At 40.5% G+C, this 24427-nt stretch overlaps 1 protein-coding gene across 4 annotated transcripts; it reads left to right on the top strand.

Moving 5' to 3' along the window:
* Window positions 1-1793: 1793 nt before the first annotated feature.
* On the top strand, window positions 1794-22209 carry zbtb7a (zinc finger and BTB domain containing 7a). Of its 4 annotated transcripts, none has more exons than XM_052124205.1 (4): window positions 1794-1936; window positions 9282-9818; window positions 9909-10756; window positions 14897-22209. In XM_052124205.1, exons 2-4 carry the CDS (start codon window positions 9360-9362, stop codon window positions 15342-15344), a joined length of 1755 nt encoding a protein of 584 aa, XP_051980165.1. In that variant the 5' UTR covers window positions 1794-1936; window positions 9282-9359; the 3' UTR covers window positions 15345-22209. The 4 variants fall into 4 exon arrangements, with proteins under 4 accessions (XP_051980165.1, XP_051980166.1, XP_051980167.1 ...); XM_052124206.1 differs by lacking the exon at window positions 1794-1936 and adding an exon at window positions 2970-3122; XM_052124207.1 differs by lacking the exon at window positions 1794-1936 and adding an exon at window positions 3169-3288.
* The last annotated feature ends 2218 nt before the right edge of the window (window positions 22210-24427 follow it).

Consider the following 24427-nt stretch of genomic DNA (forward strand, 5'->3'; position numbering starts at 1 on the left):
TTGATAATTCTGCTGACAAATCATTGAAATTGTCTTAACAAAAAAAAAAAAATCAATCCCTTACAGCCTCATTTTAATGGGTGTCAAATTAAACATGGCATCTAATCTGATTAAGGTTTATAGTGGGATCTTTCAAACTTTTTGATTCCAAGGACCCTAAAATATGGTTATCCCATAGGGAGGGATCCCCTTCATTAGATATAAAGCAGGTATTTATTTTCATATATATTATTTTCTTATTGTATTAAAAAAAAAATGTTTTTTTTTTTCACAAAATGCTGATTTGGTTTATAATTTTGTATTTTAAAGAATTATTGCTGTCAATAGAATTAATTCTATTGATTTCCAACCAGTCTGAATGCAGAATAAAACTGTTATAATAATTTAAGTTATTTGCATTGCATTGAACCTAGATAATTCATATCTTAATTAACTTAGTTAACTTTGACAGCTCTAAAAATAGATGTTGTTAAAAAAAAACAAATCTAAAATCTTTCCACTGACTTAACCCCCCCCCCCCCCCCCCCATGCATCCCCTATAGTACTGTAAGTAATGTGTTAATGCAGGACAGATGGATTTTAGCTAACAATAATATAGCTAGGGCTAGCTAGTATAACACTGTTTGCATAGTTACCTATGTAAAATGAACACTTTAGGTAGTTTGAGGTATCTATAACATTTAAGTAATGAGGGAGAGAACCAGTCAGCCAATGTTTCCCTGCACACCAACTAGGAGGGATAAGTGAGTTGTTATCAAACCAATGTTCCATGCTTCTGGAACATTATCAAAAACCACTTAATATCTTAGATGCCTAAGAAAATACAATTTAACTAAAGTATTTAAGTGCCCCTGCCCTATACCGCCCTCTGTGGCTGGTGTGCATAAGTTAATTCTGCAGCTCCCCTACTTTGTACTAGTGCTGCGCAAATACACTACTGTACGTCCACTCCCTGTTTTACGGAAGAGTCCTCAATTGTACAGTCACTTTCAGGGAGGTCATGTACTACTCCTCCTGTTTTTGAGAAACTCTCAGTCCGGTATCAGTTAAACCAGCGAACGGGTGTCTTAAGTGGTGGAAGATAATCCATGCCTGTCTTGCTGGTCAACTGTGCTCATCGCCCTTCTCAACATGATTTTGGTGAGTATGAAACACCAAAGTGGTACCTGTTTCGTTGATTAGTTACTTGTGTTTATGAATTGTAAATTGTTTTCCTGTAGAAGATTTGAATGTTTCACCATAGGGTGGAGAGAAAGGTAAGACAGTAGTGTCACTCCTCTCTGACGACCACTTGAGTGTGAGTGCACTCTTAAGAGATATGTTAGTTTGAGACAGTAGAGGGTGTGTGTGTGTATACGTGTGTTGCGAGGGGGACTGCTGGCAGACCCTGAGTGTCTTGGAATGTGCCATGGCTTGTTCTGGGGTGGGACTCTATGACCTCGGGCAATGGGATGGGTGGGTGCGACTGCATTCACACACACTCACAGGGGAGAGAGAAGGATGGTTAACTCTTATATCCAAAGTGCATGTGCAACACCCGTGCGAAGAACTTTGTACAGATACAGATCGATTTTCCCATAGACATCCTTGTGAACTCTACTAATCCATTTATATGATGGTGTGGTGGCCACTATTGCATGGTAACAGCCTTTTACTGTATTCCCCAGAGAGAAGCAGAGGAGAGCAGCATGGGGGAATGCTGTTTCTTTAAGAGAGAGAGAGGGAGAGCGAGAGACAGAGAGAAAGGGAGGGACCTCTTTGCCCTCCAGAAACCAGGAAGGGAATTGAGTTGATCTGCTGGTGCCTGGTTAGCACATACAGAGCTTTGAACAGCAGGGACAGCTAAGAGAGAAAGAGAGAGAGAGAGCTCCATAGTGGAGGAGAGAAGAGGAGGGCAGAGCTAACCCATAACAAGCACCCACCACGGCCATCGCAGGTGAGCTCGCTCCACCCGCTTGCCCCCGTGTTGTCTGCTCGGGGCCTCTCGACCGAAAGGAGCAAGGCTGAGGAGAGGAGGAAGGAATGAGGGAGGGGGCAGAGAGAAGAGAGAGAGAGACAGAGTATGAGTGTGGGGGCTGGGTGGGGGCTCCCATGCCAGTGACAAATTTTTGCTCTTTATTCTTCAGAACAAGAGCTTTAGTTCCCCTTTTGGTTTACTGGTATTGCTTTGAATGTTTTCATTCTTACAGTTGTTAACTTTTTGTTGTTGTTTTGAGGGCTGCCCTTAAAGTGGGTGTTTGGCAGAGGTTAGAACAGTAGAAGGTAGTACACTAGGAAGAAGGAACTAAAAGTAATTCCATAGGACAAGGTACAGTGGTACGCACTAGGGTCCAGTTTTTGTGGTTTGTTGTCAGTCATTCAAAAACAAACTGATAACTCGCACTCAAGTTTCTGCATTTTTTTCTTTCAGTCTCGAAATATGTTTGCCCTGTTTACTACTACGATGCAATATTTTTGATTAAAAACTCATTTTGGTCAATAAGGCTGAAGTTTTTGCATGAGGTGGTGTGACAGAACTGCAATTAAATTTTTGATTCTCTGAGTTGTAGTTGGAATCTCTTTTATCTTTTATTTCATACGTACAGAGCTTGGCACTGCTTGTTGGATGGTCTGTACTTTTAATACCTGGTATCCTGCTAGCAACACACGGTAATGTATAATTCAGCTCTGAGTGCTTACGTTGACGCAGGCTCAGAGGTGTGGGGTTGGCAAAAGTCAGACAGTTTGGTACTTGTAGTTTGTAGCGGTGGCTTGGAAGCAGGTGAAGTAGCACTCAAAACCTCACATCCCAGAGTGCCTTGTCCTTGGCCATACAGGAAAGGGAACAGCCGATAGCCTATCTTAGTGGGGAGGTGTGGTGATTGAGCAGCTGGCAGGCCAATCACAGAGGGGGAAGTGAAGCCAGAGCAGTGGGCTGAAAATAGAGTGGGGGAGTTAGTAGGTGTCTGCCTGTGTGGGATCAGGCAAAGGCCTGCCTGTGTATCTAGGGCCACTCGGAAGTTTCCTGTCTGCAGTTGCTCCAGAGCAGGGCCCTGCCCAGACACGGAGGCAGGCAGGCAGGCAAGCGAGTAGGCAGGGGGGAGACTGAGCTGACCCACAGGGAAACAAATTGTAGCTGGCCGGTAAGAGCTCCAAATGCACTCTCACTCTCTCTGGTGTCTGAGAAGGGAAAGGCAGGCTAGAAAAGAAACAGAGGAATCTTCAGGGGTGAAAGAGAGAGGGACTTGGTTTGATTGAGTTTAAAGCGCTTGACCCACTTGCAGATGGCATAGAGATAGCTATGTTAAGGTAATGCTCATCGAGATCGTCTTGCTTGGTTCACTTTTGGTGTACTTTTTAAATTTAATTCTGTGTTTGTTTTTATATAAAAAAAATGTTACCACACCTGTTCAAATTGTATCTTCAAATTTAAACTGTTGTTTAAAAAGGATATTTTCAAGCATATGCAAATAGTTTTTTTTTTTACTACAAATTTGGTTCACGTAATTGGTTTATGATAGATGGCCCGACGCTATGATACTTTGGCACCTTTGGTGGACAGCAACACTATTAGAAAAACTTTATTATATATCAAAGAACAAGACCATTGTGATATTCAAGAACCTTGGACTATGAAAAGTTTCCCTCTTTTCTTGACAGATCCCTTGAAGGCTTCTTTTCCCCCTCATTCTATTTATAGCTGTGCCATAATGCACATCATAATGCACTTCTCCACCCTCAGTAAGGGTCTTTAGCAAGGTCTCATGACTTGTCAAATCTGTAGCCTGCATGTGTTTTCTCTGAGCTCAAATGTGTTGCAGGAAGCTGTAGTCTGTTTCGCTCTCTTTTTTTTTTTTTATTCAAAGATGTATGCAGATCATTTCCAACCCATACTTGCTCGACTCGATTTCACTAGTGCGGGTACAGGGGTTTTTTATTCACAGATGACGCCCAGTGTCTGAATAATGCACAGACAAGGCTCCTTGTCTCACTGGGGTGAGGCTGTTTTTTATTGTCTTGTTAAGACATTTGTACCCACCATAAACCAGTTAACCCTGTGTATGGTTAAATAATCTGACAGGGTCATTTCAGGTCAGCATTAATGACGCGAATGTATGTCAACTTCATGCCAAAACACATCAAGCAGTATTGTTTTAATTACGCTAATAACCTAATGTATTGGCCTATTTTAGATTTTTTGCGCTGAACATTTCTACTGCTATATAATTTTTATCTATATAACTTCATTGAATATTAGTTTTGTTTAACTAAAATGTAAATGCATATCTGTCCTTTCGAACACAAACGTTTAATTTCTAGATTCACACAAAATGTGAATTGGTTAGTTTTTATGCACTTGCTTATAGGAAACATTTAACATCTAAATGCTTGTCAATGACGGAGGTGCGCATGCCTAAAACCAAGCAGGAACACCATCTGACTGTACGAAGTAAAGCAAACTTACCCAGTCCTCTAGAAAATGGAAGTAAAATAGTGGTCTCTTGTGAGAAATGTATACTCGGAAATATATAAATGTGTGTCCTTTTACTGAGTATACAGAAATGTATAGGTGCTGGGGCATCTGAAGTGACTGTTCACTAAAGAGTGAGATTCAGGCTTAAGTAATCCCTGAGCTTTTTGAACACACTTTGAGTTGGCTCTCTGTATGAGATTTAGTTTTATTACATTTGAGGGGCAGTGCACTGGGTGGGCCGTTGTGAAGCGTTTTTAAAGTGATCAAATTAAAGACACTGATGCTGCAAGATGGGCTGCTGCAAGCTAGCATCACTCTTGGTAATCAGAGAGCTCATCTCATTATTCTCTCATTGTGCTCTTTAAAGGGCCTTCTTCCACTTGTCCTTATCTGCCGCGAGTCTGACGACAAGATGAGTGAGGCCTTCCTCTTGGTTGCCTTGACAGTAACATGGAATCCAATTTCTTTTTTTAAGTTTATGCTCTCCCCCCATTCGCTATTGCGAATCTCGACCTCCAGCAGGTGGAGCAGTCCTTGACATACTTAAATTAGTGTGATCCTTCAAAAATATGCTGTGAGGTAGAACTGAAAAAGAAATCCTGTGTGGGTAGTTGTGTCTTTTTGCCTCCTCAGCAGAGGCTGAAGAGGGAAGTGGAAGCTGTGGTGGACTGGTGGTGGAGTGTGCAATGCAGTGTCTGGGAGAGCTGGTCATCTGATAACAAGAGCGGGTTCTGTTACACCATTACCAGAGTCACGCAGGAAGTCTTCTTCCGCCCCACCGGCTGGGCTGCTGCAGCAGCAAAAGAGCAACACAGGCTGTGGCCTGAGCATAAGGGCACTGGAAACACTGCCGCCATTAGTCCATTTTGTTTCTGTTTCATGTGTTGGTGTGCTCTCTCTTTCCTTGTTTCCTGGCTGAGTCACAGATTGTCCAAAAGACTAATAGATGCTGTGGGCAGCTCAGAGAGGCAGGGAGTTAGGCCTGGAAAAGTTTTGTCAAACGATGAGGGGGCGTCATGATATTTTCACACATAGGCTTCATCTTCCAATAAAGCTGTTGCTGGTCTAGAATAATTGTAGGCATGTTGTTGCATTCAAAGTTTGATCTCTTGACATATCTGCTCTACCTCTTGCTGTCTACTCTGCTCCTATCTGAAAATTCTTCCAGAACAAAGACCTTTGATTTTCCACCATAAAGGGTAAGCATTACTATATATTATTGGTATTATGTGTCTACAGAAGGGTCCAGAGACTAAAACAAACTAAAAATGACAGTTTTGCCGACTCACAAGTTTGTGTGCACTTGCTTCAAGCAACCTCACCCAATACCTTTCATGGGGCATTGTGAGTACAAGTCTGGATTTTAAACAGCCCAGCCCCACAACTCCAGTTTTATCAGTTGCTCGCCCACTTCCTGCTTGCTCTTTTTGTGTCCAATCATGCTTCCCTAACCAATGGTGGCAAGAGTGACTCATTTGCAAGGCCTTGCTCAAAATCCTGTTCTTCTTGGAACTGGTCAGCCCCCCTCCATAATGTTTATGATTATCCTATAATATGCTCTTGGCCTTGACCTCTGTTGATCTAGTCCAGTGACTCCCCTTCTCTCCCTCATAAGGTAGAAGGAACTTATCGTGAACCAGCAGACTTGCACATACATATTGAGTTGAAATGCATGCTGAAGTATTTTGAATTAATGCACATGTTTGTCAATAATCCTTTCTTATCAGAGCTCTTTTGAGGGATTCCCAAGCTCACACTTCTAACCCCATATGAAATACATGATAAAAAGTGCCATGGCTATATTCAGAAAAGAAAAACGTTAATAGAAATACATTGAGGTGTTCTGCGAAATACTAGTGCTTGTTTTGGTTTATGTCATAAGTCAAAGTGTGTTCCTGGAATGCATGGCATGTGCTTGCCTAAGATGTTTCATTCTGAGGTGTCAGTTTTCAGTTTATATAATGAGCAAGTAGATTAGCCGTTTGGTGTACTCTGCTGGATTAGCCTCGCTTTAGTGTTAGTTGTGGAAAGAAGCAGCTGCATTCTAAGAACCTAATCAATGAACAAATTAAATGCCTTTGACACAATCTGACATTAGCTATCTCATGATTCTTTAAAAAAGATTTACTGTTATGGCTGTGTTATTTCCAACTGGTTACACAATACTAAACAATTTTTGGTCAACAGTTATATTGTAATATGAAGCAAAAATGCAAATATGATGTTACTTTCATACTCATCTAAATGTAACTTGCTAGTTGGATTTCTTAATCGATGTGGTTTACATTTTTCCAGATTAACAAAAAGAACTCAAACAATGCAGATAATTTATTAAGACAGTTTGACATCTATTCTCTATAGCAGCTCGTCACGTTGGCTGGGAGGGGCTGTTGGGGGAGGGTGGGGGCTGAGGTGGTATGAGTATTCGCAGTAACTTGTGCTTTGACTTGCAAAGTAGCTGAGGCCTGTGCGTGCGGCCAGCAGAAGAGGTCTGGAAATGAGACGTTGGGGCCGTTGCATGGCCCCTGTCACCCATAGCCATGAATAAGTGATGAAGAATGTTGGGAGCCCTGAGAAGGTGTCAGGATCAGGTTTGTTTGCACTGTTTCCTCTTTCTTTCAGCTTTGCCCTGGGTTTATTCAGGGACTGGGATGCTGCTTTACTGGTGCCTTGATATCACTAACAGGTTGAAGTACAGAGACCTGACAGCAGAGAACTCCCTTATATTAGCAAACCTACCCTTGACCCCTGTCTGTGAGATTTTCTCACACTTGAAATAGTCTTTATTCAAATCAGGCAATTTACTTTAATTCATGTGAAACCTTTGCCTGACGGACACTTATTCCCTTTCCCAAACTCAAACCTGGCCTCCACCTTGGCTTATTCAAATACCCTGCAATAAAACAATGAGATAGATAGCACCTGTTAGTCAGGTAGATGGGGGTTTATCAGAAAGAATACTTAAACCCAAAGAGAAACCTTTGAGGTATCAAAGCTTGGCATGCAAGTGCCCATCATTTGGCTCAAAGGTGAATGGAGAGACAGAGAGAGACGGGCTTAACCAAATGGCTTATGGGCATTACCATCAAACTTTAACAAGTCAAGACATGGTCCAGTGGGGGACTATTATTGGAATGTCTTCACATGAGGTGTGCTAAATAGAAATGTGTAGTGCATATGTGTCCTAGATTAGGGAATTCCAACCCTGAAATATTCATTATATGTGCTAAAGTAAGATGGCATGTAAAACAAATGCACTTAAGGTGAGCTTGAATGTCATCTAAAGATAGTAATACAAGCAAGGGAGGTAGTGTAGGTTGTATTTGTATATGTGTTTTACCTACCCACTACCTTTCTAGTGATACACCAATAGTGACCTGACATTGTGCCAACACTCTAGGTGTGGAGGAAGGCAGTTGTGTGAGAGAGATCTAGCAGCCAGGTTGAGCAGGTCCTGCGTACATACCAAGGAGGTTGATCTGATGGAATGTCATTTAAATGCATTGCTCTTATTGAGTATAATCCCCCCCTGACCTTACCCCATGCTGGGTCTTCCGGGCAGATGGAGGGTTGGGGGTAGTTAGGCTGTTTGACTTTCGCGTGTGAGGGTGTATGTTTTCCAATGGACAAATCAAGGGAGATTGCCTTCCAAAGTCCCCCTCCCTCCACGCCCGCCTGTACTGCGGTCGATCATTTTAATCCCCCCACACACACGTGATCAAGGGGACAGGCCTTTCCTGAAACTTGGCACACAGTCCAGGGTGGGGTAACCGGCTCAGACCGGATTGACAACCTCCCTATTTAATACTGTTCCATTGCAGCCTTGAGTGTGTCCTCCTGCTCTTCCTCCTACTCTAGTGGGTTTTTTTCCACTCAGGCCTGTAGCTGGCAACCCCCTGCTCCACCTCCTTACCCCAGCAGCCAACTGACATGCCATTGAAAGCACATGCTGCCCAGCCCTACCCTCTGCGCCATGCACTCCCCCCAAGCAAACCTGCAATGTACAGATTCTCCTTTCTCACTGCCAGCAGGCTTGCCACACTCCCCCATGCTGATACAGTTTAATTCAATCAACACTCTGAACTGATTGCAGTAAACTAGAAGGCTCTTCACAGTGTTTCTGCAGACACACTAAAGTCACAACCACCTCAAATCAGCATTTTGACAGCATCACAAAAGGTGTTGTACACCACTGGTAAACTAGGGATTTTGCTTTTCAGTTTGACAGTCATAAAGAAACTTCCACTAAAAAATTTTAGAGCTCATTTTCTGGCATCATAACTAAAAGGCATATTGATCAAATTAGGTTTACATTTTTAAAAGTGAGAAAGAAACCGAAAAGGGGAATTGACAAATAACTGGCAATCCTCTTTTACCTGAGTCTTCCATTTCTAGTTGATATAATCTTGACCAGTTGTTTTTCAAGTGTATAGTAGCAACCGTTTGGCCACTATCTGTTAGCATCTCTGCCTCATTTGCATACAGGGTTTGGTAATCCTACCCAGAATGGTAATAGATCACAGAGAGAAGGGACATTATAAATTTGTTCCAAACAAACAAAACATTATTGCCTTTAGAAGCACCATGATTTGTTCATCTTAAGGTTAAGATATTATTAAATAATATCCAGGTCATTGAAAATCTGTTTGTTTTCCTGATCTGTATAGCATGATTTAATATGTTTTATGAGTCAAATAAAAAGAACAATAATAATATTGGCTTTACTATCTTCAAGTCACTGCCTCGAATGGTGGTATTTCAAATACCTAATCAAATACCTAATTGAAAAAAAGTAATAATATCCATTGTTGTTCCTTGACATTCTCAGACAGGCAGACGAACAGGCGGCAGAACGGACGGACGGGCGGCGGCTGCGATTGACGGCTCGGCGGCAGGCTGGTGGAAAATGTCGTCAGGAGCTGGTGGGCGGGGAAGACAGCAATGTAGAGCCTCCGGGAGTTCAGGCTTGGTGGAGGAAGGTCCAGTGGGCATCCCCTTCCCTGAGCACAGTGCTGACCTGCTGGGCAGTCTCAACCAGCAAAGGCTAAGTGGGCTGTTGTGTGATGTGTTGCTAGTGGCCCAAGAGAGAGAATTCCCTGCCCACCGCTCCGTATTGGCCTCCTGCAGCACCTACTTCCACAAGCTTTTCACCTCGGGTCTGGCTGCTGACCGTCAAAGAGTCTATGCACTGGACTTTGTGCGGCCTGAAGCGCTGGCTGCCCTCTTGGACTTTGCTTACACAGCCACACTCACAGTCAGTCGCAACAGTGTGGTTGACATCTTAAGCGCTGCCCGTGTGCTCGAGATCTCACCCATCCAAGATGTCTGCACACACCTGCTGGACACCAAAGTGCTCTCCCCGCCGGTGAGTAACCTGTTGTTTTGATTTTAAAACTTGACTGATTAAACTTTTGGAATTAATGGTGTGGTGATGTGGTTCCATTATGTTTTGCAGGCGGGCAGTGAGCAAGAAGATGACGAGGAAGAAGAAGAGCGAGGAAAGAATGGAAGAGAGCAGGGCATCCGGCTGCGTGCCCGCGAGTATCTGGAGTTCTTCCAGAGGGGGGCGCATTGGGGTAGCAACTGCAGCACACCAGAGCTCAGGGACCTGCCCACACACCTGCACTTTAGCCAACGTAACAGTGCTGACAGTAATGGCACGCCCACCGGCCCTGCTGACAGCTACTCCCCACTGGCCCAAGTCTTAGCGCAGCCGCCTCGTGCACCTGAAGACAATGATGCTGATGAGGAACACCATGACGGGGCTTTGGTTCGAGGGAAAGGTGCACAGGCTCTGATGTCCTTTTATGCTCCCACACAGAATGGACATTTCTACCTCCATCAAGCAGAGCCCAAATCAGAAAGAGAGGTGGAGGTGGCAGGCGAGCGGGAACATGAGCGAGGCCCAGCCAGTGCTTTGCTACAACAGATGATGGACTCTTTAGAGCGGAAAAGGGAGCAGCCCACAACAGGTGGTGGGGGTGAGGAGGACGGGCCGGAGGGTGAAGAGCCGGATGTGGAATTTTACTTGAAGTACTTCAATAGTGCGCAGCATGAAGAGGCCGCCAGTGCCCCCATCTCACCAAGTCTGCTACCACTATGGTCGATGAGGGGCAGCGGAAGTGGGAACCAAGCGACTGGAGGGGGTAACAGTGGTGAAAGGAAAATGCGCTCTAAGGCCTTCCAGAAATGCCCCATCTGCTTCAAGGTCATCCAAGGCGCAGGCAAGCTTCCACGCCACATTCGTACACACACAGGAGAAAAGCCCTACGAGTGCGCCATCTGCAAAGTGCGATTCACAAGGTATGTTTTTTTTTTTTTTTGTCATTTTGAATTATGTATTGATATAATATTTATACATTTATCCTTTTAGATACAACTTATAAAATAAAAACATTGCTAAACAAATCTAAGCAGCTATTTAAATGGTCAGGTACTCAGAAGCCATGCAATGATACACAAATATCATGATACGTTAGCATGCAGTAGACTCACGATACAATACGATACGTATATAAAATAAAAACAGTGCCCACAAATGTTTTGCTTAAACTAGTTCAAGGATTCGACACAAATTTTATTTGTGTATTTTAAATCTTAAGTGACACAACAGTATCTGGCATTGGCCACAACAAGCAGAGCTCCATAATAAAATAAATTTAAACAACAGCACTGTATTTATCAGCAGACTTATGTTCATGTTTACTCATGTTTTTCTCATGAAAATGTGTTTGTCTACACTCAAATCATTTTTATTTATAGAGCACTTTTCACAATGCACATAGTTTCAGCAAACATCAAACTATGCCTTAACGTCTAATGCCCCTGATAATCAAGCTAAAGGTGAATGTGGCAAGAATAAATACTACATTCAATGTTAGTGGAGAGAAAAATCCTTGAGAGGACCCTGACCTCTTGCTTTACAATATATGTTATTCGGTCCATATTATTTAGCGGTTTGAGCAAAAAATCAGCACACATAATTTTTTATTTTTTTCCCGATTCCATGTTGTTGTAAACATCTTTACTGCCATTCTTACTGGCTTATCACATGTGCGCTTGTGTTGTGCTCATACCGGTTTACATTTTAGCTGGGAGAGTTTGTCTCTTAAATGCAGCAGTGAGGCAAACTTGCTCAGATTTTTTTGCAAGTTCCACCGGTTTGCATGGTGATGTCTGCATAAATAAAACAACATGTTTGATGCAGCACCAGGACATGGCATTATTGTTTGGATAATTTGATAAAATGTAACGCTACAATCTACTTGCCAACTCTCAACTCGACTATTTTAGACTAGCTGCTCGGTTCTGAATTAGATACTACTGGTCTGTGAGTGCTCAGTGCTGCCTCTCCGGGGTTTTAAACACTTCTAAAACAGTAGTCGTATTAACACTACCAAATATGTATTTATTTATATATCAAACGATACATACACTATCGTATCGAGAGTGTAGTATAGCACGGTTCTATAAGATGTTTTTTTTTTTTTACATCCCTACTATTTTGTATACCAAAGAGGCATCAGTCAGCTATAAAGCTGGGTTTTATGTTGACAGAAAGGTTGCATGACAAAGTCCTGGAATTTTAACAAGGGGTGTCCAATAAAAGTGGGTTGTGGTAGCACAGCCTGGTCGACTGTAATCAGGGAAAAGGCTGTTATAAATCTATTCATGCCGATATTGAAAGGGATTACAGCATGGTGACCTATCTATGACAACGAGTCAGCTGAACTTGTGACCCTGGATGTTACGTTGATTATTGCCCCAGGCCTATACAGCCCCTTTATCCGACAACTGCTGAAACTTACTGTGTGCTACAAAACTGAATCTCGGCTATCAAACTGCTAGCATGGCTTATGCTGCACTTAAGGGCATCACCTCTTCCATGAAACCATTGCCTTAATGAATTAATCAAGAGACACACTTTGGAAATAGACACTGCACTGAAAATATCCTGCACCCTATTTGCGTAGGAATGGATCTAAATGTGCCATCTAAATACGCCACCTATTGGGAAGGGGTATTGTAATCTTAATCCTGTTTGATCAGGGTTAAGAGTGTGCCTCATTCACACTGCAATAAATCAGTCCAGTCTTCTAAATTTTCCATCTGTCTGTGCCCCATTGTGTATATGTGTGTGAAAATGTGTATGTATGTACTGTATATATATATATGTATGTATGTATGTACCATACATTTTACGATGAATGTAAGAAGTGGAAGGAAGGTGGGAAAATATGACCGACTCTCTATATACACATAATCATGTTTAAATACACGGGCAGGTGTTAACGTTAGCACATGTCTGTTTACATACTCGGGGGTGTGTCTGTACATGAACGTGTGTGCACCTGTTTGTGTGTTCCGTAAGCCTCCACAGTTCCGGAAGTTTCAATCACCCTAGTTTGTTTAACTGTACTCTGTCCTGGTCAGCAGCATTAGGGAGGGACAGAGAGGGGTAAGCTGAGAGCTGACTCTTACAACAGAAGGCCTTGCATTTGACACCACACTATAGCTCCTTTAATGGTGCAAAACAATACATTTTGACAGTATGCCATCTCCTGTTGAAGAGAGCCTATTCTTTAGTCATTCTTGGTTTCATTCCTTTACATTGTGTCTTAACCAGACACACCGTGACACGTGATAAAAGGTATAATTTCCATGTTATTACATTTTTGTCCTAACCAGCCACTATGAGTGACATGATGAAATTGTTTCTATTTCTGCTATCTTCTACCAAGTAATCAAGTCAACAAATGGGTTTAAAATCCTTCTCATAACAGTATATTAAAGTCGCCGTCTCACCAGCCGGTTCAGAACAAATAGATTTTTGCAGAGAGTGTCACACACCTACCGGATGTTGTGCTTGAGGTCTCGCTCTCTTCAGTCGGAGGTCTGTCACATTCATATACACACCAGTTCAGAACTGGCTGGTGCCATTTTACTTTCTCTCCACTTCCATGTAACATGGAGATTGGCAAAATTACAACTGGAATACCGCTTGATCAAACAATGGTAACAGACTGACTTAGGACGTGATTCATAAAGTAACTTTGCCCTGTGTATTTGTGTGATTGTGTATGAACCCCTCAGCGCTTGCCATAGAAAGCGTATGCACATACACCACTGGGGCAGTGGTGGCTCAGTGGTTGAGGCTCAGGGTTACTGACCAGAAGGTCAGGGGTTCAAGCCCCAGCACCAACAAGATGCCACCATTGTGTCCTTGGTGGCACTTAACTCAAGGTTGTTCCGGGGGGATTGTCCCTGTAATAAGTGCACTGTAAGTCGCTTTGAATAAAAGCGTCTGCCAAATGCATAAATGTAAATGTACACAGCTTCAGTGAAAAAATGTGTTATGTTCAAGAAACACTGTTCCTTCTAACTGTTCTGATTTTATTGTAATTTATCATCATATCAGACATATTGCTTGTTGCTACAATCTTATCACCTTGCATCTGGTTAGAACAAGGTGTAAGTTAAATCTCTATAAATGTTAAACATTTAGACCAGATGCCTTAGATGGCCTTAGATCATAATGTTATATTAATAGCATGAAAATGTATTCCCAAAATTGGGTTTATGCAACGTAACTGCTAACTCCTATTATATAGTTTAACGGCACTTTGAAATGGTTCAACTGAACGACAATTGAGGAAAGACATTAAAGGTTAAACCACATTTTTCCAAACCTGTTTCTCAACCAAGCCCACCTTTTGAATTTCAATTTTGTATTGGTTCCTTCCCATAAACACTCTCCTCATGTGAACTCAGTTGCAAATAAAGATTTCAGATTTTGCTTGTAAAATGTCACTGTTTTCAAAACGGCTCTTTTGGGATACTCTGGGCCCACTTTGACTTTAAACTGAACATTGAGCCCTTTGGTGGCTCATTGGCCTAAAAATAAATTATGGTGATAAAACTGTGAGCTTTATGGCTCTTCTCCTCATATGACCTTGGGTGTTTTCAGTGCAAATGATAAATAAACTTGACTTGACTCTTGAAAGTAAAGATAAGGAGGTCAGACTTTGAGTATATATGTTTTCTTGATGTGTAAGAACATACAGATTTATATACATTTCCTCCTTAGATTTATGTATTTATACTTGGCTTATGAAATGTGTGTGGATTGCCTGTGCTAGTGATCTATGTGACTATTTTTACCTGTGTGTCTTGTGGTTTAACATCAGGCCAAAGTTAATGACTCATCCCACCAACAGAGGCGTTAACAGTCTATTTGGGACATCAAGTAATGTGGAAGCAGGCATTTTAATGAATAATAGGTGTATTAGGTTGAATAATATTTGTACAGTTGTATTGTTTTGCTAATCCTGTAAACTTAAAATGCTGTTCAGCCTCAATGTTAATTCACTTAATTCGCACAAACCCTTGGTCAGTAGCTGTGGAAAATTTGCTCATCTAAAGTTATTGTATGCTCTTTTCCAGGCAGGACAAGCTAAAGGTTCACATGCGCAAACATACGGGAGAGAAGCCTTACCTGTGTACTCAGTGTGGTGCCGCCTTCGCCCATAACTACGATCTGAAGAATCACATGCGCGTACACACGGGCCTGCGACCCTACCAGTGCTCCAGCTGTTTTAAAACCTTTGTGCGGTCAGACCACCTCCACCGTCATCTCAAGAAAGACGGCTGCAACGGCATCCCATCCCGACGAGGCCGCAAGCCACGCATACGAGATCCTGAGCTCCTGGAAGGTCCTCTGGAACTCCATGGTCCAGAAGCAAATATTGAGAGAGGTCAACGTTGTCTAGATGGGGGCAGCGGAACATCGCTCATTGAGGAAAATCATGGTAGTCGCACACACAGCCCCATTGCTGATGGGGAAGGTAGCGAAGATTTGACCTTAGGACAAAGGGACTCTGCAACTACATGAATCAAACTTCGTTAGAGAGGTCTTCACTCGAAAACCAGAGGAAGAATAAAACAGAAAAATAAGAATCAAACAAATTGTTTTTAAACTACATGGTCCTCTTTAAAAAAAAAACAAATCAGGGTGTCAAGCAAATCTAATCTCCTAGATTCTTTTTCTCCTTTTTAGCTTTTGCATTCCATATAGAGACTTAACCATCGAGTTACTGGTCTGTTGAAAGAGCGAAGAGCACTTCAAACCACTCACCCGTGCTGTCAACATCTTTCTGGGTCTTTTTTTGGTCTTTTTTGTAACATTGGCATAATGGCCTAGCCATATGCGTATGAGAAAAAGCTACTATGCAGTTAAAATATGTTCCTCATCTCTGGGTTGCATCTATAGGGCCTTGTCTCAAAATAGTTAGGTGTCAAACACCATGCTGACTGCTGTTTCAGCAGGTTGGCTATGAATGGTTTAAGAAGTGACCAAGGCAACCAATAAATCTCTTTTTCTAATGCAATGAGCAACATGTACATACACGATGAAAATAATTATATTGTCTCAGATTGCTATATATGCAATATTCTGATGCAGCACCTTTTTTCTAAATGTTTCAGAAAGAATCAGACAGGGGTTTGATTTAAAGTGTTACTTTCTCTATAAAATATGTTTTTTGAGAATTTGTCTGTTTATGATTTAAAAGGTTAACTTTTTGAGTAAAATCCACATTCTCATTAATTTGTTTCAGGCAGGGAGAGGGTAAGAGAAGGGATGAGGTCCTGTGTTTTTAAAGCACTACCTTCACCTTATCGCCACTGGGCACAATCATGTTAAATCTTACCTCTCATGGGCCTGCTTTTCCTTATTGGCAGTCTTACTTGCATCATTCTTATTTTTGGGATTGTCTTAATATTTGGTTATTATTGATGTTTTTATTTTCCTTTGAGTTGACTATTTTGGGTACTTGACACTTTACATTTGTATACGTGTGTATATATTAGGTTGTAATGTTATGAAACCCTTTATAAGAGATATATTGCAGATAGATAGGGTTACATCTTCTTTTAGCTTCACTCCAGGTTTCTTACTGAGTTACGTTTGCAGGGGTAAATACGCTGTTTTAGAGCATTCTAATTGAGAAACCCATTTTTCCTAAACTGCACTTAATCAAACCTAGAAGTTTCATCCCAAAGTATAAATTGTGATAAACTTCATTTTGAGTGTTTCCACAGGAGTGAAACTGTATGCAACAGAGGAGTGAGGGCACCACTGTTATAAACAGCTGGTGATTACTTAGGCAGGGAATATTTTATTGTTTTTTTTGTTGACAGAAAGAGAGGCGAGCACCTTTTTATGCATCTGAACAGCTTTACTAAAGATATCCAACAGAGATAGAGAAATATATATTTAAGGAGGCAGTTTGGGTTAGGAAGAAACAAAGTGCTTATTCAAATTCTTTGCCCAAGGGACCACGTTAAAAAAACTGAGCGTTAAGGTGAGCAATAAATTAATGTCCAAATAAGCACACAGCTGTAGCAGAGTAAGAAGGCGGGTCCAGTTTTTAGTGTACATCATCCATTAATGCAATATATACAATGAGATAAAATAGCTATACATACATTATTACTCCTTTCATGATGCAAACGACTGGCAGAGGGTTTGGGAGAAAGATTCCTAAAAACTGAGACTGTTATGAAGTAATATGTGCTTCCTTGTGTAGATGAGAATGGGTGCAACTACGTCCTATGGCCACATCAGAGCCGGATGACTCACTGAGAGGGGCCTGGAGCATCAGCAGGCACTTTGTGGGCATGTCTAGACAGGCTCCCCCCAAAATCCAGCAGAGTGGGTGCTTTGGTTAAGTTAGGACTCTTGATTAAATAAGGCAAATATGAGGGCAAGACTTGACAAAGGTGGATCCTTTTATTGCTAATAAAGTGGCGGATTTGAAAGGAACTTACCAGGCACATGCATCCAAAGAGCAGCTAATTTTTTATCCTTACGGGATATTTCAAGTGGATCCCACATACATGATAATGTGGCAATTGAGAGGACATTTTCAGTATCGTTCCTTCTGCCTCTGCAGTGCTGTACCCTCTTTATCAGTCTTTTGCACCTTAATAAGAAAAAAAGCAAGATTTGAATGCACTTTGTTATGAAGGGCACTTTTTAGTCAAAAGAAACGGGTATTTTTAACAAAAGACCAAATGTGATATAAAAAAAAAGGCCCATTCAAGTAATGATGCTTAGCTTGTTTTTTGTTTTTGGCTTGTTTATTTGCGTTACTTTCATTAAGGTCTTGACACCAAGCTGCCAAAAAAGTTCACAGTCACTTGAGAAGAGGAAAGAGCAGGGTGAAGTCATTGTGTTGTTGGAGGATGTTGGTTGATGAGATGTTAACTGAAAAAAGCAACAAGGAGAAATACCCCTCCAAAATAAATATATTTGTAAGCCTAATGACCAATTGCACTTAAAGTTAAAATATGATAAAAGGTTGAAGAGTTCTCTGTTTTGTCTTAATACAAGGAAGAGAAGTGAGATATGTGGCAGCATGTAAGCGTCTACAGGGTTTTATGTATGATGTACAAGTTAAATACTCCATTTAAATCATTTAGTTTCTGTCTGTGCATTACAGTCTCTGAACATGCATCAAGAAGTGTCATAGTCACTTTAAATATGTTGTGAAAGGCCACACCTTAAGCATCACACTACAGTTAGTTAGAAAGTTTTTGACTGGATGACACAGCAGAATTAATTCATCTGGAAATGTTTGTGTGCGAGCGTGTGTTTTCATACTCCAAAACACACTGCGTTAGAATTACATCATGTCTGCATAGGTTTGTGTGGTTGCACATTGACCAAGGCCAGCTCTGGTATAATTATCAATTCTGTTTCACTTATGGCCTGCAATCCAATATGAAGTTCACAGTAGATGTTAAATTTGTAAGGACATTTCGGACCTTTGCCACAACCCAAATGTATCCTTCCTCGTTGCAGAAGTTGGAGTGGAATTGTTGGGAGAAAAGCTTACTTGAGTTTCCTTTGTCTTATTGCTGTTCTTTTTTTCTATGATCTTTAGTGTGAGAGTTTAAAACTTGCAATGCTTCTTTTGTTTTATTTTAAAATGTGTTGCTTTGGCTTATTTTTTTTTTAAGCAAAGATAATGCTAGCTGTGTGGGTGGGGTTAAGAAAGGGAGGGGCAATGGGTTAAGTGGTGGTGGATAATGGGTGGGTGGCAGGTACAAAGCTTGATAGCACTGGAAATGTTGCTTTAGCTGAGAAAGAGTTTTTGCACTAAAAGTCACTCGTGTCCTTGTGCTTGTCCTTGGAGGAGGGGGACTGGAGAACCAGGCAAGGCCTTTTAGTTTCTGTGAATGCAGACCCCATTAAATCTCCTCAATTGACCAGTTGAAAACCAAAGTTGGCAAAGACTTGGATTACTTGAAGTTTCTAGACTGTTCAAAGAAAATAGATTTTGAATCTTACATTATCCTCAATGTAAAACATAATTTCTCCAGGGCAATGGCAACTGAAGTAAGTTGCTTGAGGAAAGAAACAGTATTCAAGTAGTGGCTTATTTCCAATGGTTAACAGGATCAAACCTTAAGCATCTGTGTCTACGTAGCAGTTTGGTGGAGTTATTAGAGGTCTGTGAGTTCACAGGAACTAATTGGCTTTGTCTGGAGAGGGGCATAAGCTTTGTTCAATGGGTCCAAAAGGAATCGGGGCAGAGTCTTGAAGCTTACTAAGTGGAGAAGGATTGTGGAGAGAATGTGCCTTAACATGAAAGGAAATTGGGAGGATTCCTCAAAAGATGGCTTCCATTCCCGCTTCCCAAATGATTCTTGAATACTTGTGTCAGATTTAAAATGCGGTTAAAATAAATTTATTATTGTGGACAGTTCTAAGAACCAAAAGGTTGTTTGTCCAGAGCTTGTCTAATACACCTCAACTTGTAAATACAAACCAATTCTTAAAGTTGTCTCTTGGTAAAACTGAGTAAGGAGATTCTGGCATCTTCCATTTAGCGCTGTTTATTGCTTCCACCCCAATGACGGACACTACACTGAGAAAGTGTCTCAAAAATCCATTTACATGACTTTAGAATATCCATGTATGTAATATCCAAATCTTATTCTGTTTTGTGTCTTTATTTGTTTAACTTATTTGGCAGTATGCCAAAAGCATTAAAGATTACAATGACAGTGATAACTGTAATAATCATGGAAGATATAAGATGCTATTTAGATGTTCTGGATGGGTCGAAGCACAACTAGCTGAGGATAACAAAATGCATGGCTAGATTCACACATTTGTTCTCACCTGACCCACTGCTGTTGGATGCCCAGTTGGCACTTTGCACAAGGAGTGGCTCATGGGCAGTGGGTACTAGTTTGCACAGATCGGGGAGGGTGGGTAGCATTTTATGTCCAGTTGGGAAAGGCAGTGTTGTCTTATAGTGGGCTTGGGAGAGCCTTTGTCAGGTATTGCTGTGCCATTATGTGTACCTAAGGAATTATAGCCATCTAACTCTTTGACTGCCTCAGCTGGTTATGTTTCACTGATCAAGTAGATGTTGTGGAGAGAAAATGTTAGATGGTGGGAGGCAGGGGGATTTCGGGGATTATGGGCCATAATTTATGCTTCTCAGGTTAAATATATCTGCAGTCCATGTCCATTTTTGTTGTTTGGTTGAAGCTAAAATGTCGCCTTCTGTGAAATCAAAGCTATATTGTACTAAAAGTACACAATCTGAATATATTATTATGAGTTTTGAAGATATGATATCAAAAGCCAATTGCCCATGTGACCACAATACCCTAGTTTATTTGCCTAATAACTGAACGTTCTTGCCTATAGAAAAAGAATGGCAAAAAGTCAGCATTCAGTTTTAACATTCTAGAATTATGGGTTGTGTATTATCTTTGGCCACATACACACTTATCTGTTTTCATTTGAAAATGCATTGATTTTGCTACCATTTTGCCTCTTATCAACACTGGAACAGCATTTTTGTCCACCAAAAATGGAGACTTTCAAAAACAGTTTCCATAACCGCATACTTTGGAAAACGATGATGTAAGCAAACTGAAAATGGAAGTTTAAAAATTGTATTAGTGAGTATTTGGCCTTTTGTAGATCTTAGAATGAGGCCAAGTCCACCCGAATAAATTTTCGCTGCATTTATGCCTTTTATCAACATTAAAACTGTGTTTTCCTCCACTGAAAATGGAGCACTACAAAAACGCTCTCCTTAAAGGCATATTTTGGAAAACCATGACTTTATGAAAAAAATAATAATAATTCAAATGATAATGGATTAGTGTGGATGTGGCCAAAGACAGCGGTGAATTTTGGGATGGAGACATCAAGTCTTCAACAAGTCAAGGATGCATTCCATAACTTAAGAGTAATAGTTGTTATAACAAACAGATACAGGTAGAAGGACAAGAAGTGGTTTCTTAAGTCTTAAAGGACTTAAAGGTTTGTTTCTCTTTTCTTCTACCAAGAATGTCCTGAGAGTGTGTTGGGCTTCACAAAGCCATCAAGCTGATTGCAGTTCTGTGATTGTAACAAAAAGCACTTTGAGAAAGGCCATCCAGAATAATGTGTGCGGTCTCCTTTGATTATTAATGTTGTTGTTATTGTTAATTTTTACAATATCTTGTTGATGCTTTTTTTTTTTTTTTTTTTTTTGTTATCTCGTGTATGTAATGATTTATTTAAATGCAAAAACTACATGAAAAGAAAAGAAACTTGAATATGCGATTATATTTGGGTTAAAGTCCATTTTAACTGCCGCCCCGAACCACACACATACTTGGAAAGACACAGCAAAACATAGAATGTCATATGTTCAGGTTGTTGTACTTGTTTTATTTTAGCATTTGTTTCCCCACCCAAATCTCATCAAAAGAAGACTACATTTGTTTAAGGAATTTTTTTCCTGGGCTTTCATGGTTCTGAAAGAGTAGATCTAGATTATTAGTATTGTTGGGGCCTAACTATCCCAAAAAATTCTAATGTCCACTTAAAAGCGGTCAAGTTTGAAACACTATTAAACTTTACTGCATATGGGTAGCATACAATATCTCTAATTAGTTTCCTTCTGTGTTGTTAGGTGATAAATCCACTAGCATAATGTATTTTCCACATTACATAATGTAATTTTAGTTTTTTTTTTCTCAAGTGTGAAATTGTCTTTTTTTTCTTTCTTTTCTGAGACATTTATAAGGGACTCATTACATACCATATTCCAAGCTTGCATCTCTTGTTTATTTAATGTTTCTTGTATAGAATCTGTAGGACAGATGCAAACTCTGCAGAGAAAACCATAAATAATTTTCAGGCTTCAGGGGCACTTTTAAACACTTCTATATATTTTGGGGCGGCAGAAAAATTCCCAGAGTCTCAGGCTTGGACAGCAGAAACCCTGTTCTTTTTCGTTTTGATTAAATCCTGTCCTGTTCCTTTCCATTGTCTGTCAGTGCGTGTTGAAGCTATAGAGATGTATTTGAGAATTCGGGAGAATTTGCACTTTTGGCGATGAAAAGAATTTGTATTGTATATGAGACCACTAAATCTACATCGTCTTAATCAAACAATTCCATCTTGTTTTCCTTTTATGTTTTACTCTATTTTTATTTTTTTTCAAAAATATATCCAAAACTGTCTGACGTTTAAGAAATAAGACATTTCTATTAAAAACAGAATGTTTACGACCATCCTGCCTTTGTCTGCTATTTGTATCTCTATATTTAAATCTCTCTATATGCATGTCTGTAGAATGAATAAGGTTTTTTTTGTTATTTTGACCGATTCATCAGTTTTTGGACTTTATACGGACACCTATCTTTGTGACTGCAGCATCATACACATTTTTTCAGTTACCTGATGCCATTGTAGAAATGCCATTTTGCATACATATGTCACCCATGATTTTTTTGTAATTAAAATGTTTTATTGATTCCTACAGTAAATAAAGAAAACCATATACACATCATATACATAGTATCAACATTTAAACCCCACAACCACAAAAAGCAGTAATCAACATTCCCAGAGTATCTGCCGCTTTAGGGGGGTGTATGCTACTCCCAAAAAGTAGTACAGAGCATATGGCGCAGCTGTAAATCCCAAAATGTTGGACCAAATCTTCAAAAGATCTCAACTCTCCACTCTCATACAGGTCACAGCGTGTAGTAACCTCCCTCACAATCCACTCTGACCAGCAGAAAGGGGATTTATTAATTAATAATTTTTGGGATCTACCATATGCTCAAGCCAACATTAAATAAATATCCGAATTAAACACTCTGGACACTTTTGTTCATACCGAGTGCAAATGCGAGATAAAGGGGAGTAACTTAATTTCTCTGATTAGTTTGATAGAAAGGCTTTGCAATGGCGAAATAGGGGCAAGAACTTCCTGTTCAACAAACAAAAGGCTCTCTCAGCTGGAAGCGACCAATGAGCCAAATGTTTGCCAAATGAGCCAAATGAGTTAAAAACATTAATGAATTTGAGTTAAATTAATGTCTGAATTAAACCATAATTCCATTTTTTACCGAACGCATAGTAATAAAAGGTCTAGCCCACCTTTGTCAATCAACCTATGTAAATTATAGAAATATAATCTGTGACGCTTTCCATTCCAAATTAAGGACTTCACTATGCTATCAAATTGTTTGAAATACATCTACAGGGAGATATTGTAGCAGGTAGTTAAATTTTGGCATACAATTCATCTGATTAACATTAACTTTCCCAATCATAGATAAATGTAATGAAGTCCACCTGTCCACATTGCTCGAAAATCTTTTTATTAAGGGGCCAAAATTAACTCTAACTAAATCAGACAAATCTGCTGAGAATAAAATGCCCAAATACTTAAACCCCTGTTTGGGCCACTGGAAGGCACCTGGCTAAAAAGCTGTTACTGGGCAGTACACTGTCAGAGACAAAGCTTCAGAGTTAGACCAGTTGACTCTGTATCCTGAGAACTTAGAAAAGTAATTCATAATTCTGTGGCAGCATAGATCTAACAGGGTCGGAGATGAATAATAAAATATCAGCGAAATGCAAAAGCCATACCTCCCACCACCAGCCCTGGAAAATCAAATTCCTTTCTTATTGTGGCAGCTATTGGTTCCAGGGCAAGACCGAACAATAATGGGGAAAGAGGTGCCCTTAAGAGGTGCAATCCTGCCGGGTGCCCTTATCCAGAGTAAAATAATCTGAAATTAATCCATTTGTTTGTACCACCGCTAAAAAGTGTCTATAAAGTAACTTAATCCATCCAATAAAAGTATTCCCGAACCCGTATATTTCCAAAATTTTAAAAAGATAATCCCATTTTACCATATTAAATGCCTTTTTGGCATCAATTGAGATGGCAATGAATGGAGTCTGATCATTCGCCACTGACCACATGATATTGATGAAACGCCTAATGTTATCAGAAGAGCTGAGGCCCCGAATAAAACCCACCTGATCTGTGTATAAGAGATGTCATAACTTTACATAATCAACCCATCCAGAATTTTGTATAATATTTTAACGTATAGCTGGACCAGGGATATTGGATGGTAACTCTTACACTCGCTTGAATCTTTGTCCTTTTTAAGAATCAGACTTCTCCGGGCTTGTGTCATGGTTGGCTGAAGCTTTCCATTCTTTAATGATTCTGTATGGCAAAACCATCTGGCCCCAGAGCCGTGCCTGTAGGCAAGGCCTTAATTACATCGCTAAGCTCCTCCAAGGCTATCTCAGAATCAAGAGACATTTTTTGCTCAGTCGTCAGTTTAGGGGAGATCTAATGGTTCCACAAAGTTTCTAATATCTTCATCAGTAGTTGAAGATGTGGAACTATAAAGATCAAGATAGAAATCTTTAAAAGCAATATTAATAACAATGGCTAAGGTAAAAATTTCACCACCAGCAGATTTGGGGAATGGCCACATTCCACCCGAACAGAAAATAGAAAATCGTGAACGTTAACCCCGTGCACGACGGCGCCATCCAGCATCCATCCCTATAAACTCAAACAGTCCATGTACGACTAAGAGAGTCCCCACGACAATTTTCAGATTGTCCAATTGCTCAAG

Source organism: Xyrauchen texanus, chromosome 50, assembly GCF_025860055.1.
Source record: "Xyrauchen texanus isolate HMW12.3.18 chromosome 50, RBS_HiC_50CHRs, whole genome shotgun sequence".
Lineage (NCBI taxonomy): Eukaryota > Metazoa > Chordata > Actinopteri > Cypriniformes > Catostomidae > Xyrauchen > Xyrauchen texanus.